Below are 16,484 nucleotides of genomic sequence, written 5' to 3'. Positions count from 1 at the left end.
TGGAACCTGCGATATTACAGCCAGCCCAGTTCTGGGTCTGTGCTACACAGGGAAAAGCTTGGGTTCATTTGGATCCTAGTCCAAACCCACCTGAGCGATTCATGCAGGGAGCTGTCGCTGTACTTTGCCAGTTATACAGTAGTTGGCCGGTGCAATCCTCGCCCCACAGGGTTGGGGATGCCTCTGCTGCTTATGAATGGCACATTACAGATGATAACTTGCTGGTATGATTGCTCAGGTGGGTTCAGTATAGGATCCAAACACGCCTGAGCTCATCCCTGATTTCTGTCAGTCTCATGTAACGTGTCTCCAGTCTCCAACAACTCTTCTAGCATGTTTTCGGTCTCTGATAGCTTTCTGTAGCATTACATTCACTGAATATTATGTGTGGCCCTTTGGTGATGTTTTGTGGCCTTCTATATCAAGTCAGTTGATTACCACTGCATCTAAAATTACTAAATCATTGAAAAAAAAACCCAGAATTGATTGTTGTCCTCTTGAAGATATGCTTGGTGTAGCTCTCAATATCTTTGGGAAGGAAGCAGTACAGATTAAGTGTGAAGTTTCAGTAGCAGTAATTAAAATATCTCCCCTCCATCCATGCAACATCCGCAAACTTCCTCGCCAGAGCCAACATTATCTCCCTGGCTTCTTCCAGGTTCAGAGTGTTTAGCCATCTTGAATGGCCAGACTAAGATGATGTAACCCATGAGTATGCGCATGTACGTTCACTCTTCCCAGCACCGAGATTGCTAAGAATGTACACTGAGATGTGCCTGTGAGGTGGAAAGGTAAGAAACCTTTATTGCAGAAAAAACATAGCATTTCCGCAATAAAAATCCTTCCTGCTCACAAAGTCTTGGGGTTCATTTGGGTGTTAAGTCTTAGGACATGGCTTAGGAGATGTTAAGTGTTAGGGTCAGTGTAAAGTCATGGTTGGGGGTAAGAGGGACTTTATTTTTCATTTTGTTTTGGAAATTCCATACTGAGAATTGTCTGGCATTGGTTTCATTATAATGAGAACCAATATACTGGGGGTTGGTGACCAAGCAATAGGGAAAAAGTGAAACTTTGCTGTCTACAAGTTGTGCCTGGATCACAAAAGTGGCCGAAGAGAATGACAAAATTTCCATTTGGTAGTTATATCAGTTGACATACACAGTATGACAGCTGTCTGGTTGTAGCTTTAAGGGGTCTGTCCAAGCATTATGTAGATTTAACCAGAAAACCTCTTTCTCTTCTTCTGGAGCAGGGGTCTCTAAACTACTGCCTGTGGGCCAAATCTAGCCCACTGCAATATTTTATCCAGCCTTCCAATGGAGACCCTAATATGAGGAGGAATCTGATGAGGACCTTGATGTAAGGAAGGGCTCTGATGGGGACCCTGATGTAAGGGAGAATCTGATGAGGACCTTGATGTAAGCAAGGGCTCTGATGGGGACCCTGATGTAAAGGAGAATCTGATGAGGACCTTGATGTAAGGAAGGGCTCTAAAGGGGACCCTGATGTAAGGGAGAATCTGATGAGGACCTTGATGTAAGCAAGGGCTCTGATGGGGACCCTGATGTAAGGGAGAATCTGATGAGGACCTTGATGTAAGCAAGGGCTCTGATGGGGACCCTGATGTAAAGGAGAATCTGATGAGGACCTTGATGTAAGGAAGGGCTCTAAAGGGGACCCTGATGTAAGGGAGAATCTGATGAGGACCTTGATGTAAGCAAGGGCTCTGATGGAGACCCTGATGTAAGGGGGGATCTGATAAGGACCTTGATGTAAGGAAGGGCTCTAATGGGGACCCTGATGTAAGGGGGAATCCGATAAGGACCTTGATGTAAAGAAGGGCCCTGATGTAAGGGGGAACACTAATGGGGATCCTGAAGTAAAGGGGACTCCAATTTTGGAAGAACTTTGGGGACGCTGATATAAGTAGACTCTGAAGTAAGGGTGGAACCTGATGTATGGAGGTCTCCCATTTAGGGGGGACGTAAATGAGGACTTTGATATAAGGGGGCTCTGATGGGGACTCTGATGTCAGGGGGCTCAAATGGTCTTAGTTTATTCAGAATCTCTTTGCTTTGTTTACTGAAGTTTTTTTTCTCTTGTTCTAAATCATATGATGCCGAAGGTAGATCTGAAGGAAATTGAATAAGAAAATTGTATCATTTATGGCCAGCTTATCTTCAGCTTGTTCAATTTAAGCTTTGACAAAAAAAAAAAAAAAAAAACTGAAAGTTGATTGGCTGCTATGCAGAGCTGCTCCAGATTTGCCCCTGCAATTTTAGTAAATCAACCTCAATGTGGCCTTTGTACTTAAAAGGTTTGGGAAGCCCTGCTCTAGAGCATGTCCTGGCATTGTTTTTTACCTTTGCCTTTCTACCTGTAGTGACAGTATCACCAGGCTTGTAAAATTCTTTGAATGAATGCTGCTGCTAGACTCATACACCTTCAATGGCTTCCACTAACCCAACGTATAAAATTCAAAATACTAACCACAACATACAAAGCCATCCACAACACTGCCCCTAGCTACATCGCCAATCTCATCCACAGATACCGCCCAAATCGCCCACTCCGCTCCTCCCAAGATATCTTCCTCTCTAGCTCCCTCATCTCCTCCTCCCATGCTCGCCTCCAGGACTTCTCCAGAGCCTCTCCTATCCTCTGGAATTCCCTACCATAGTATGTCCGGTCAGCCCCCACCCTGTCTGCCTTTAGGCGATCTTTGAAAACTCACTTATTCAGGGAAGCCTACCCCACCTAAGAACTGTACTTGATTCACCTCCATCAGATCATCCCCCGCAGCTATCACCTTTTGTATCACCTCCCCCTTCCTTTAGATTGTAAGCTCCAGGAGCAAGGCCCTCCTATTCCTTCTGTACTGAAATGTACTGTAATTGTACTGTTTCCCTTATATTGTAAAGTTCTGCGCAAACTGTTGGCGCTTTATAAATCCTGTATAATAATAATAATTCATGAGGGCCGTTGCTGGGAACTGGGTGTCAAATTGATGTAGGCGTGCCCCCAGAACTAGGTCTTTCTGGAGCCCTTTTCTCTACATGCGCACTGTGTAGGCAGGTTTTGGGAGTGAAGGCAGTAGCATTGTTTTGCTGGAAAAAAGCAATCTTTTCTTTTGCTCTGTCTTATCTCTAGTCTAATCCTAGTTTTATAACCATTGCTGTGTACATTGTTTGTGTGTCAGGGTTTTTTTCAGTTATTTTTCCCCCCTCAGAGATTGTTTCTTTCTGCTAAAACTTTGTGAAGTAGTACTGCTTGGACCTTGAAGAAGGGGACATACCTTGAAAGCTTGTAATGCAAATCTTACTGCTTGGACCTTGAAGAAGGGGACAAACCCTGAAAGCTTGTCCTTCAAATTGTACTGCTTGGACCTTGAAGAAGGGGACATACCCCGAAAGCTTATCCTGCAAATTGTACTGCTTGGACCTTGAAGAAGGGGACATACCCCGAAAGCTTGTCCTTCAAATTGTACTGCTTGGACCTTGAAGAAGGGGACATACCCCGAAAGCTTGTCCTTCAAATGGTACTGCTTGGACCTTGAAGAAGGGGACATACCCCGAAAGCTTGTACTTCAAATGGTACTGCTTGGACCTTGAAGAAGGGGACATACCCCGAAAGCTTGTCCTGCAAATTGTACTGCTTGGACCTTGAAGAAGGGGACATACCCCGAAAGCTTGTCCTTCAAATTGTACTGCTTGGACCTTGAAGAAGGGGACATACCCCGAAAGCTTGTCCTTCAAATTGTACTGCTTGGACCTTGAAGAAAGGGACATACCCCAAAAGCTTGTCCTGCAAATTGTATGTTAGTGCAAATAAAATAAAATGAATAAAGTATCACGGACAGTACTCAATTGTTTCTTTTGCTGGAAAAGAAATGCTTGTAAGTAGGCGATGGCGGGGATAGGTGGAGTTCTGTAGCCCAGTAGGCAAGGTTGACAACGCTGGTTTGCTCTTCAGCACAGCAAAGACAAATGTCTGGTCAGATCAGAAAGGAAGTCCGAAGCATACTGGGTTTCTGACAGATCAGCTGGTGTTTTTCTGTTCCTGCAACATTTCTAGAGGAAACAGTCATGGGCAAATGTGCATCTATTGCAGAGATGTACTTAACATGTTTTAAATTTTAGGTAAGGTGTATGGTTTATTAACAATCCTGACATTCTAACCTCTACAGACCTGATCTACCCAGACGTCTTGTTAAATGTAATAGATGGGCATGCTGCATCAATAAAATAGTCCCGTATGTAGTCATTATCTTTTAAATGTTTTTAGCTATGAATTTCAAAGTGATCCAATGAATGTCAACAATTTCATTGGTTCGTATTCGTTCTTTTAAAATCTTGTTTCTGCAAATGGTATGCATTTATAGGTTCCACGCACACGGGGCGTTTTAATAACACTGGTAACGTTAGCTGTGTAAAGTCACGATAAAAACATGCGTTTTTCAGCATTTTTGTATTAGCGATTAGCCACGTTTTTTGCGTTTTGCTGTTTTTAGTGTTTTTAGAGGGTTTTTTTGACCAACAAAAAAAAATTTTTTTCTTCAGTAATAAAAATTTCCAAAACTGCTGGCTTGCTGTGGTTTTCAACATTAGAGCATTTTTACAGCTAAAAACTCCTCTAGAAACCCACTAGTCCTGGGGTTTTTTCCAACCAAAAATTGTTGATTCCAGTCTATGCGTGTATGGACACATAGGATAACATGCCGGGGATGGACACATAGGATAACATGCCAGGGATGGACACATAGGATAACATGCCAGGGATGGACACATAGGATAACATGCCGGAGATGGACACGTAGGAGAACATGCCGGGGATGGACACGTAGGATAACATGCCGGGGATGGACACGTAGGATAACATGCCGGAGATGGACACGTAGGATAACATGCCGGGGATGGACACGTAGGAGAACATGCCGGGGATGGACACGTAGGATAACATGCCGGGGATGGACACGTAGGATAACATGCCGGGGATGGACACGTAGGATAACATGCCGGGGATGGACACGTAGGATAACATGCCGGGGATGGACACGTAGGATAACATGCCGGGGATGGACACGTAGGATAACATGCCGGGGATGGACACGTAGGATAACATGCCGGGGATGGACACGTAGGATAACATGCCGGGGATGGACACGTAGGATGACATGCCGGGGATGGTCACGTAGGATAACATGCCGGGGATGGACACGTAGGATAACATGCTGGGGGGTTTACTGGCTGTAGAAAACCTCAAAGTAAAAAAAAAAATGCTGTAAAACGTCCCGTGTGCATGAGGACATATAGTTGCAAGGGGGAAGCCATATTTGTTCATCACATACTCAAACTCTGCTTCCTACCCAGCAGTCCTGCACAATGGCTGTACCTGGCTTTTTGTGGCAGCTCAAGTTTACCAGCCCAGAGCAAAACATTTTTTCTCCCATATCTCTGTATGGCTGAGATGTCATTTTAAAGTGGCTGTAAATCTCAGACATGAAATATGAACAAAGCATACCTCTCTATAGTGTGTACTTGTCTCAAGTGTCATTTCTGGGCAGCACAGTGGCTAAATGGTTAGCACTTCCACCTGGCAGTACTAGGGTTGTTGGTTCGAATCCCAACCACAGCACTACCTGCCTGGAGTTTGCATGTTCTTCCTGTGCCTGCGTGGGTTTCCTCCAGGTACTCTGGTTTCCTCCCACACTTCAAAGACATGCTGGTAGGTTAATTGGCTCCTGTCTAAATTGTCCCTAGTATGTGTATGTATGAATGTGAGTTAGGGACCTTAGATTGTACACCCCTTGACGGTTAGGGACTGATGTGAATGTACAATATATATGTAAAGTGCGGCGTAAATTGACAGCAAGTCAATAAATACCTGAAATAAATAATAATACATTTCTGTCTGCTGCCTCATTCCTCTGCTATCTGCATGAGTCACTTCTGACATGTTTTCCTGACACCAAGAGATAAATAGTGACAGGAGAGGGACCTCCAGCAGAGTGACACCCTCAGCTCTGTTCCTGTGAGCTGTGTGGAAGGGTGTGTGTCTCTTACCTCCAATCAGCTCCCAGAGCTCTCCTCACTAAGCACTGCAGTGTGTAATTTCATCTCTCTGCCTCCCTTTTCTGGGCTTTCAGACAACTTAACAATTCAGCACTTTAGACAGCTGTAGAGAAGGGATGCTGCAGATAAACAGGTACAACGTATGTATGAGGATTTGTTTAATCCCTGTGTGGCACCTGAGGCCCACCACGTCTCTGGGTATATGTAAGCGTTTACAACCACTTTACCTAAGAATGTTTCAGTGTCAGGAGCGACATACATATATAGATAAATAGAAAAGATATCCCAGATGGGGTAATTATACAGACAAAGGAGAACAGCACATCTACATACCACAGCCAGGGGCTGACTGATAGCTCATGGGGCCCCCAGACAGTAGGGGATCATGGGGCCCCTGTATCCTTGCCCAAACTAAAAAAAGCCTATAAAATGTACCAGAGGCATTTCATGGGGCCCCCTACTGACCCCGGACCAGGGGCGGACTGACAACTCATGGGGCCCCCAGGCAATAGGGGATCATGGGGCCCCTGTGTCCTTGCCCAAACTCAAAAAAGCCTATGAAAAAGGTACCAGGGGCATCTCATGGGGCCCCCTACTGCCCCCTGGCCCTCAGTTTCCAAATAGTCAGTCCGCCCCTGCCCCGGGCCCTCAGGCAGTGCTCGAATGGTCAGTCTGCCCCTGACCACAGCCTTCAAAATATCAAGTAGAAGTTGAAAAATGTAAGTTCATTTTTTACTGTGCCCATTACAATAATAATTCCATATAAGTGTTGACTGAAAATGTGTTAGAATTCATGATATTGGTTGCCTTCGGATGGAACGTGATGTCTGAGTCGCAATGAACCTGCTTTAACCTTCACACTCTGTTCCTATCCATGCAGGACACAGCTGGCCAGGAGAGGTATCGGACAATCACCACCGCCTATTACCGTGGAGCCATGGGTTTCCTGCTTATGTACGACATTTCCAACCTTGAGTCCTTCAATGCTGTGCAAGATTGGTAAGCAATCATAGATGATATATGTTGTTAATCAAAAATGTTATGTACAGCATGGGAAGTGAAACCGTTTTCTGGGGGCTTTCACAAATATGTCTGCATTAAACCTACATACAGATTACATCTGCAACACAGGCTTCATAATCTTGACCCGGCAACCTCTTCCACCTGCTGGTGTTGGGATCATCGGTGGGTCCCAGGTCTTTGGACATGTCCAGCTATTTCCCACTATTGGCATAACATTGTCGGCAATAATAATGCTGTTACCAAAACCTCCTTTACCCCCTCACCCTGGGGTGTATTTAGGTTTTGTGCTGCCCTAGGCAACACAAAAATTGGCTCCCCGCCCTTCACGGAGAGACCCTGACACCGACCAACACCCCCATCCCCCACAAAGGGAGCCTGACATTGACCAACAACACCCCAGCCTCCCAGGGGCGGACTGACAACTCATGGGACCCCCAGGCAATAGGGGATCATGGGGCCCCTGTGTCCTTGCCCAAACTCAAAAAAGCCTATGAAAAAGGTACCAGGGGCATCTCAGGGGGCCCCCTACTGACCCCCGCCCCTCGGGCAGTGCCCGAATTTCCAAATGGTCAAGCCGCCCCTGCAGCCTCCCCCCCACCCAGGAGAGCCTTCCATTACCACCACTCCCCATACAGTGGCAATTTCCCCCCATCCTGGGGAGAGAGAAGACACTCCCAATCACAGCTCTGGACACAAGGACAGGAACAAGAGTCAGGCTCTGCATACACCATCAAGCAGCTCGCAGCCTCTCTCAGATCCCACCTGGTCCCCATGCTGCATTTGTCCCATCTTCCATCCCTTCTTTCGGGGGGCGGTGCTGCCCCCCCCTGAAAAATGCTGCTGCCCCCCTGAAAAATGCCACCCTAGGCAAATGCCTTGTTTGCCTTGTGGTAAATACACCCCTGCCCTCACCTAGAATGTTCCTACTAGGTATAGTGGATGAATTGGCTCCCACGAATGTGGAACAGACAATCCTCTGCCTATTAATATTTTATGCTAGAAAAGCAACCACACTACACTGGAACCCTCCACCGTACACTTTTGGAAGCACTTTGTGGACTGTGCTTTGCCTTTCTACCAAGCTAGTTACAGCAGTAGAGGATGCCCAAACAAATTCACTAAAGTATGGGCATGCTGGCTTGAGGAGCCCTCTACGGTTACAATGCCTAATGGTCAATGACACCTTTTGGTTGCTGTCGGGACAGCCACTTAGTTAAGTTTACCTTCTTCTCCTTCACAACTAATATTCCATGTGGAAGGACCTCCTTGTATCTGTGTCATGGGCATACTTCCATACCTCCTACCAGGTTTATGTGAGTCGTACACCCATATTATATATTTAAAACAGAAAAGGTACGGCGCTATAATGAAAACAATGAATTATCCTCAAAGAGGACAAAATCATCCAAAAAGCAAAAGAATCCTCATAGTGTAGTATGATTAGTAGGATTTATTGCCTTACAACGTAGTAATGTCACCATATAACCAATTGGTATGTCTCTAACCAACAAGATGGCCGCCACGTTCCGGTGTGTGCTGACGTCCCGCACTCTGCTCCTTCCAACGCTTTTCGTCATCTGTGACATCTTCAGGGGCGTATTATATATTGATGTTTTATCGAGCTTGACAAAGGAGCGCGCAGGCCCTGAAACGCGTTTCAGCTCACTGGTGACGTCATAACGCCGATGTTTGCGTTCTATCTCCCGGCTTCCAGTGACAGAGGCACTGACCAGCTCCCTCTATGCACACCGGACTTAGACATCGCGCATCGCAGCGATCACCGTGCCGCATGACGGGCCAGATCCCCTGGCTTCTGATGAACTTTTAACAAGTCACTTTCATGTGAGTTGCCTTAACCTACATTATTAAAAGTAACCAGAAGTCTACCCTTCGAGGCGCTGTCTTCTTTTCTTTTTTTGCATGTTCAGAGACAGTTTCTGCGCTCAGCGCGGCTTGCCCTTAGTGGATAGACTTTGTCATACATATTTGGACTTTCATAATCCAGGACTATTGCCTCTCACTCAATACGCCCATAATTGTGATTTTATTGTAGTTCACCATATTTTAAAGTGTTACTTTTCCTGGGTGCCCTACCCCTGCGAAGGCCTGGACACAAGTCTACGAAAAATTAAATAAAAAGAATAAAAGAAAAAAAAAATTATATTAATGCGTTACCCAAACTTACCTCCAAACCTTCCTTTCCCATTCTAGAGCATGTCTCAGGTTTACATTTTTTCTTTCATCTTGTTCCTGTAGCAAGAAACACATTTTATTACTCCCTGTGACATAACTAGGATTGTAAAATTCATACAGGTGCATCTGCTAGGAGCTCAGTTCCTAATGATGTGGGCACTCCACCCAGATCTACATCTCCCAAGAACCCTTTTCCTATGCAGTTTGTGTAAGGGCTCATGGGAGTCAGGGCAGCAACATGGTTTTCCTGAGAAAGAAATCAATGTATGCATATGGAGAGAGAGGGACGAGGTATAGGTAAATTCTTTTGTCCAACAATAGAGGGACGAGGCATAAGTAGAGTTCTTTTGTCCAACAAGAGAGGGACGAGGTACAGGTAAGTTCTTTTGTCCAACAATAGAGGGACGAGGTATAAGTAGAGTTCTTTTGTCCAACAAGAGAGGGATGAGGTACAGGTAAGTTCTTTTGTCCAACAAGAGAGGGACGAGGTATAGGTAGAGTTCTTTTGTCCAACAAGAGAGGGACGAGGTATAGGTAGAGTTCTTTTGTCCAACAAGGAGCGCTGACAATGCTGCTGAAGTTGGCAATAGACGGCTCAAATGTCAGCTAATTTGAGCCATATATGGCATTATCAGCACCACCCAGCTGAAACAGCCAATTTAGAAATCAACTGAGCAGGGTGAAAGAATTACCGACTATATGTAGACTACATCATATCAGATGCCTTAATACTGTAGCAGGTTCTGGAGATTTCTCCATCCACACCAGGGGCGGACTGACCATTTGGAAACTCGGGCACTGCCCGAGGTCAGTAGGGGGCCCCATGAGATGCCCCTGGTACCTTTTTCATAGGCTTTTTTGAGTTTGGACAAGGACAAAGGGCCCCATGATCCCTTATTGCCCGGGGGCCCCATGAGTTGTCAGTCCGCCCCTGATCCACACTGTATATCATGGATGGACCAATCTATTGATTTTCCCTCGTTCATCTACCCTCACCTCCAGAGAAATATCACCCCTGGTTCACATCTATGCGGCTGTGCGGGCCGCATTTTGCACGGGCACGAGAGCCCATTCATTTGAATGGACTCCCATGCCCGTGACACGCAGGGAAGAAGTCTCTGCACTTCTTTGGAAAACGCAGCCCACACGGGAACCTCGGTTCCCAGTACGGATGCGTTTCCCAGTGCGGGCGGCGTGACATTAGAACTAATGGCACCGGTCTGCGGGTCCACAATTCTCTGTGCGGGTGGTGCGGCTGCATGGAGTTCCGTGCGGATCCACAGCGGCACCACCCGCACAGATGTGAACTGGGGGTAACTGTGTATGGCTAGCATTAGATTTTTGTTGCAGTAAATTCAATGCGGTTGATTTTCTAAAGGCAAATATACTGTGCACTGCAGGTGCAGTTGCTTTAGATCCGAGGGGAAGCTCCAAAATGAGGCAAAGCTCTGCTGATTTCTTTTCTCCCAATCATGTGCAAGTAGAAACGCTGTTTTTTCATTTTCCTTGCATGATCTCCCTAGATCTGGAGCAACTGCACTTGCAGTGCGCAGCCTATTTGCCTTTCGTAAATCCAATGTGTTACCAGCTCAAAAAGAAGTTTCTGGCAGTTTAGCAGGTATGTGCTGGTTATGTACTACACTGGCTTCCCATTGCCCAACGGATAAAATTCAAGACATTAACAATAACATATAAAGCCATTTATAACTCTGCCCCAAATTACATCACTGATCTTGTCTCCAAATATCACCCAAACCGTACTCTCCGCTCCTCGCACAACCTCCTGCTCTCTAGATCCCTTGTCTCCTCCTCCCATGCTCGTCTCCAGGACTTCTCCAGAGCGTCCCCCATCCTCTGGAACTCTCTACCCCAATTTATCAGACTATCACCTACCCTCCTCACTTTTAGGCGATCTCTGAAAACCTATCTGTTCAGGGAAGCCTATCCTGCCCTCAGCTAATAATGGAATCTTCTACTCCTCCTACCAGTCCATCCCCCACAGTTGCTACCTTTTGCCCCTCCCTCCTAGATTGTAAGCTCCTAGCCCTCTTGTATGGAACTGTATTGTTGCTGTATTGTCTCCTGTTATATTGTAAAGCGCTGAGCAAACTGTTGGCGCCATATAAATCCTGTATAATAATAATAACTGAATCAAAGAGAATACTATACAACAGGTAAGGGGTAGGGTAAAAAACTGAGGGGGGGGGGGGGGTGAAGTTCCTCTTTAACCACTTCAAGTCCGGACACTTTCACCCCCTTCCAATCCAGGCCAATTTTCATCTTTCAGAACTATCACACTTTGAATGACAATTGCGCGATCATGCAACACTGTACCCATATGAATTTTTTAGCATTTTTTTGAGACAGATAAAACTTTATTTTGGTGGTATTTATTCACCACTGGGATTTCAAACTATCTCTATTTCAGAACAATGCAGCTGCTGGGTGTGCTGTAATGGGCTGTAGTAGCATCAGCTAAATATAGTGAACATCAGGATGTCCTAAGAACAGTATGGGTGACCTCCCAGTTGTTGCTACAATTAAAGAGCAATGGGCTGAGTGATTCTTCACCGTTATGGAGAAGCCTTGTATGGTTATCAAAGATTACAAGGCTTTCTCTGATTGGCTGAGGTGTAAATCATGTCCAGTCAGAGGAAGCCTTGTGTCCATTGATAAAAGTACAAGGTTTCTCAAGAATGGTGGAGAAGCACTCAGCCTATACCTTATAATATCACCTATACGTGGAGTGACACTTTAATATCAGCATTTGTGTTCCCAAATTTGGGGTACAATAAATCATCATTATTTTTTAAATAAACAAAATAAGGTTTGGTTCCTAAATTTTAGGTGTTTGTTTGTTTACATGACAGGGCCACACAAATCAAGACATACTCCTGGGACAACGCACAGGTCCTGCTGGTAGGGAACAAGTGTGACTTGGAAGATGAGCGAGTAATCCCAGCTGAAGATGGACGTAGGTTGGCTGAGGAGCTAGGTACGTGATGTGTGGGAATGTGGATCGTGGTCTCATGACGTCATCAAGCATTCAGGAATGTGAACTATTATGAAAATACCATTTTTGCCTTTATAATTCTTTGCTTTATATTACCAATACAACCCATATGTGTGATAGATATCCCAACAGAATGAGGGGAGGCTATTTCAGAGCATTCGCTAATAATTGCAGTCATGATGTATAGCATGATATCATTTGCTTCTCACTCTTCTTATGATTTGCATTTTGAGACTTTTTTTTTTCAAAGTGTATCTAATCCCAAGAACAAACATGTCATATTTTGCAGTTTTCTTCCATGTGGTGGCTGCATTAATTTTCTTTTGTTAGGTCCCATCGTTGATGTCAGTGAAATGAATAGTGTTCTATTGTTGCTGTAAGTGGAAAGGATAGTTCCCCATTGTTGGTGTCAGTAGAAGGAATAGTGCCCCATCGTTGGTGTCAGTGGAAGGAATAGTGCCCCATCGTTGGTGTCAGTGGAAGGAATAGTGCCCCATCGTTGGTGTCAGTGGAAGGAATAATGCCCCATCGTTGGTGTCAGTGGAAGGAATAGTGCCCCATCGTTGGTGTCCGTAGAAGGAATAGTGCCCCATCGTTGGTGTCCGTAGAAGGAATAGTGCCCCATCATTGGTGTCCGTAGAAGGAATAGCGCCCCATCGTTGGTGTCAGTGGAAGGAATAATGCCCCATCGTTGGTGTCCGTAGAAGGAATAGTGCCCCATCGTTGGTGTCAGTGGAAGGAATAGTGCCCCATCGTTGGTGTCAGTGGAAGGAATAGTGCCCCATCGTTGGTGTCAGTGGAAGGAATAGTGCCCCATCGTTGGTGTCAGTGGAAGGAATAGTGCCCCATCGTTGGTGTCCGTAGAAGGAATAGTGCCCCATCGTTGGTGTCAGTGGAAGGAATAATGCCCCATCGTTGGTGTCCGTAGAAGGAATAGTGCCCCATCATTGGTGTCCGTAGAAGGAATAGTGCCCCATCGTTGGTGTCAGTGGAAGGAATAGTGTTCCAATGTTTCTATCAGTGGAAGAAAGTATGCCTCATACTTGGCATTAGTGGGAGGAATAGTGCTTCATCATTGGTGTCAGTGGAAGGAATAGTGCCCCATCATTGGCGTCGGTAGAAGGAATAGTGCCCCATCGTTGGTGTCAGTGGAAGGAATAGTGTTCCAATGTTTCTATCAGTGGAAGAAAGTATGCTCCATACTTGGCATCAGTGGGAGGAATAGTGCCCCATCATTGGTGTCAGTGGAAGGAATAGTGCCCTATCATTGGTGTCATTGGGAGGAATAGTGCCCCATCATTGGTGTCAGTGGAAGGAATAGTGCCCCATCGTTGGTGTCCGTAGAAGGAATAGTGCCCCATCGTTGGTGTCAGTGGAAGGAATAATGCCCCATCGTTGGTGTCCGTAGAAGGAATAGTGCCCCATCATTGGTGTCCGTAGAAGGAATAGTGCCCCATCGTTGGTGTCAGTGGAAGGAATAGTGTTCCAATGTTTCTATCAGTGGAAGAAAGTATGCCTCATACTTGGCATTAGTGGGAGGAATAGTGCTTCATCATTGGTGTCAGTGGAAGGAATAGTGCCCCATCATTGGCGTCGGTAGAAGGAATAGTGCCCCATCGTTGGTGTCAGTGGAAGGAATAGTGTTCCAATGTTTCTATCAGTGGAAGAAAGTATGCTCCATACTTGGCATCAGTGGGAGGAATAGTGCCCCATCATTGGTGTCAGTGGAAGGAATAGTGCCCTATCATTGGTGTCATTGGGAGGAATAGTGCCCCATCATTGGTGTCAGTGGGAGGAACAGTGCCCTATCATTGGTGTCAGTGGAAGCAGTAGTGCCCCATCATTGGTGTCAGTGGAAGCAGTAGTGCCCCATTGTTGGTGTTGGTGGGAGGAATAGTGTTCCAATGTTTCTATCAGTGGAAGAAAATATGCCCCATAGTTTGTGTCAATGGGAGGAATAGTGCCCTATTGTTGGTGTCAGAGGAAAGAATGATGCTTCATTGTTGATGTCAGTAAGAGGAATAATGCCCTTTATCAATGAGAAATATATCACCCCAAGGGCCAGAAAGGCAAGCAAAGGTCCGCATCTGGCCCGGGGGCCGCAGTTTGGAAACTACTGCAGTACAGCATGATGTTTCATTCCACCACAACTTGTCAAACCTTCAAAAGATTTTTTTGCGTTTGACATACCCAGGGATGGACTGACAACTCATGGGGCCCCCGGGCAATAGGGGATCATGGGGCCCCTGTGTCCTTGCCCAAACTCAAAAAAGCCCATGATTAAGGTACCAGGGGCATCTCATGGGGCCCCCTACTGACCCCGGGCCCTTGGGCAGTGCCCGAGTTTCCAAATGGTCAGTTCGCCCCTGGACATACCCATCTACTGGATAATACAAATCTCCATCAGAGTGAATGTATACATAAGCATTGTGCACATTGTACCAACCAGATACGCCTTTCAAGATTTCATGGTTTTCTTTCTTGTTCCTACTGAAAGATTGATAATAAAAGCGATATATACCCTTCTAACCATGTCCAAACCCTTTTCTACACACAGTCCATCATTACAACTCGTAACAGGGATCACTTTGCTTCTTCCTCAGGGTTTGAGTTTTTTGAGGCCAGCGCAAAAGAAAATATCAACGTGAAACAAGTCTTCGAGCGTCTGGTGGATGTCATCTGCGAGAAGATGAATGAAAGCCTGGAGAATGGACCGGTGCCAGCTGGTGGTACCGCACACCTTACCGACTCTTCTCCAAAGGAACAGAGTAACTGCTCATGTTAGTCTGGAGCCCCGTTTTACAGAAAGCACCCAGCTAGGTCACAGAGATGTCTCTAATTATATTCAATGCTCAGCAGTCAGCAATTTCCCAATTGGGACGGAAACCCCTATACTGTGTAACTTCCAGAGACGGGGTGACTGTTCCTTTTACATTCCCAGCTGAGTATATGAGAGACAACACAAGACACTGTTACATACACATACATGTACCATACCTCCTCTAATTCATTGCTGCAGATAATTTATATTCCAGCCTTACATGGGTTGTAATTTAAAAACAACACATAATGTCACTGCCTGATATCACAGGACATCACGTGGTTACATAGATGGGTGTTTCCTGGGGCCACGATAGGTATTCCTTTGCCATCAAGTGCCAAAGATTATCCGAACGTGCCGTCACGGCTTGTTCTGAGGGCTCTGCAAAGCATTGCTCTGCATGTTATTTTTTTCTTCTCAAGTGCTCTGCATGATACTATTGGACCCGTTCAAAGTGTTTTGTGTCTGGGACTGTACATGATGAACTGAGGAAAGGACCAAGGTCGCGGGAACATAGATCACTGTATATATCGGGGCATAGCGGCCATGAAGGTTTTGACTTTGCGGATATGTTGCCCTCTACTGTTGTAAAAATTTAGGAGATGTTTACATTTTTAATAAAAGGAACTGTCCTTTTATTGTATGCAGTCATTGTTTGTGTAAAGGTGATCAGTCGGTGTCTTCATTTATTTTTTGGCTTTCGAGCCAAGATCTGCTTGCGGTGTCTGTGCTGAATCTGAAAAGGCCAGTGTGCATACAATCCTATCACTCTAAAATGAATAGTAAAACTTTGAATCTTTAAAATGGAATAAAATCTGTGAGCGCTTTAGAACTAGCTGCTGAAGCACACAAAGGTAACTAAGTAAAACCTCATAGAACTAGTAATAACAAAGTGCAGAACTAGAATAATAAATACTGAAAAAATAGCAAATAAATAATGTGACAGTTCCTGGTAAAAAGTGCTTGGTATAAAGGTTGATAGTGACTTCAAACTTCGGTGGAGTGTCAGAAGTGTGGTAAAAATACGCACTCACCAGATGCGCATTTTAAATACGCATGTAAATAATATAGCCAGAGATCCCCCTCTCAGGATGGGATGGATGGGAAATGCCGTTTACGGATTCTCCTCCCTCTGGGTGGTATATACCTTTTAAAGGTGTCTTCCTCGGTTGGTGCAGATAGGGTCCATCCAGAGGCCTCCTTAATGGATGGATGGATGGATGCTTGTCAACCAGTATTAATGGAAACAGCTCCCTCCTCTGATTTAATGGAATGTTGCCACTCGAACCACTGCGTCATCCAGAATGGGCTCGCAGCACGCAGAGTATATTATTTACATGCGTATTTAAAATACGCATCTGGT

At 45.4% G+C, this 16,484-nt stretch overlaps 1 protein-coding gene across 1 annotated transcript in view; it reads left to right on the top strand.

The window, feature by feature from the left end:
- The window catches only part of RAB3D (RAB3D, member RAS oncogene family), a 46,454-nt gene extending 30,695 nt beyond the window's left edge, over positions 1-15,759 (top strand). Inside the window, exons 3-5 of the mRNA XM_089688832.1 lie at positions 6,952-7,070; positions 12,158-12,282; positions 14,904-15,759. Coding sequence (XP_089544958.1) covers positions 6,952-7,070; positions 12,158-12,282; positions 14,904-15,085 — 426 coding nt within the window. The 3' untranslated portion in view covers positions 15,086-15,759. The remainder of the gene's footprint in view (positions 1-6,951; positions 7,071-12,157; positions 12,283-14,903) is intronic.
- Positions 15,760-16,484: the final 725 nt, after the last annotated feature.

Source organism: Staurois parvus, unplaced genomic scaffold (assembly GCF_062004578.1).
Source record: "Staurois parvus isolate SC_StPar_1 unplaced genomic scaffold, SC_StPar_1.0 ptg000456l, whole genome shotgun sequence".
Taxonomy (NCBI): domain Eukaryota; kingdom Metazoa; phylum Chordata; class Amphibia; order Anura; family Ranidae; genus Staurois; species Staurois parvus.
The sequence above is the reverse complement of the archived record's forward strand: the minus strand, read 5'-3'. Positions and strand labels throughout refer to the sequence as shown.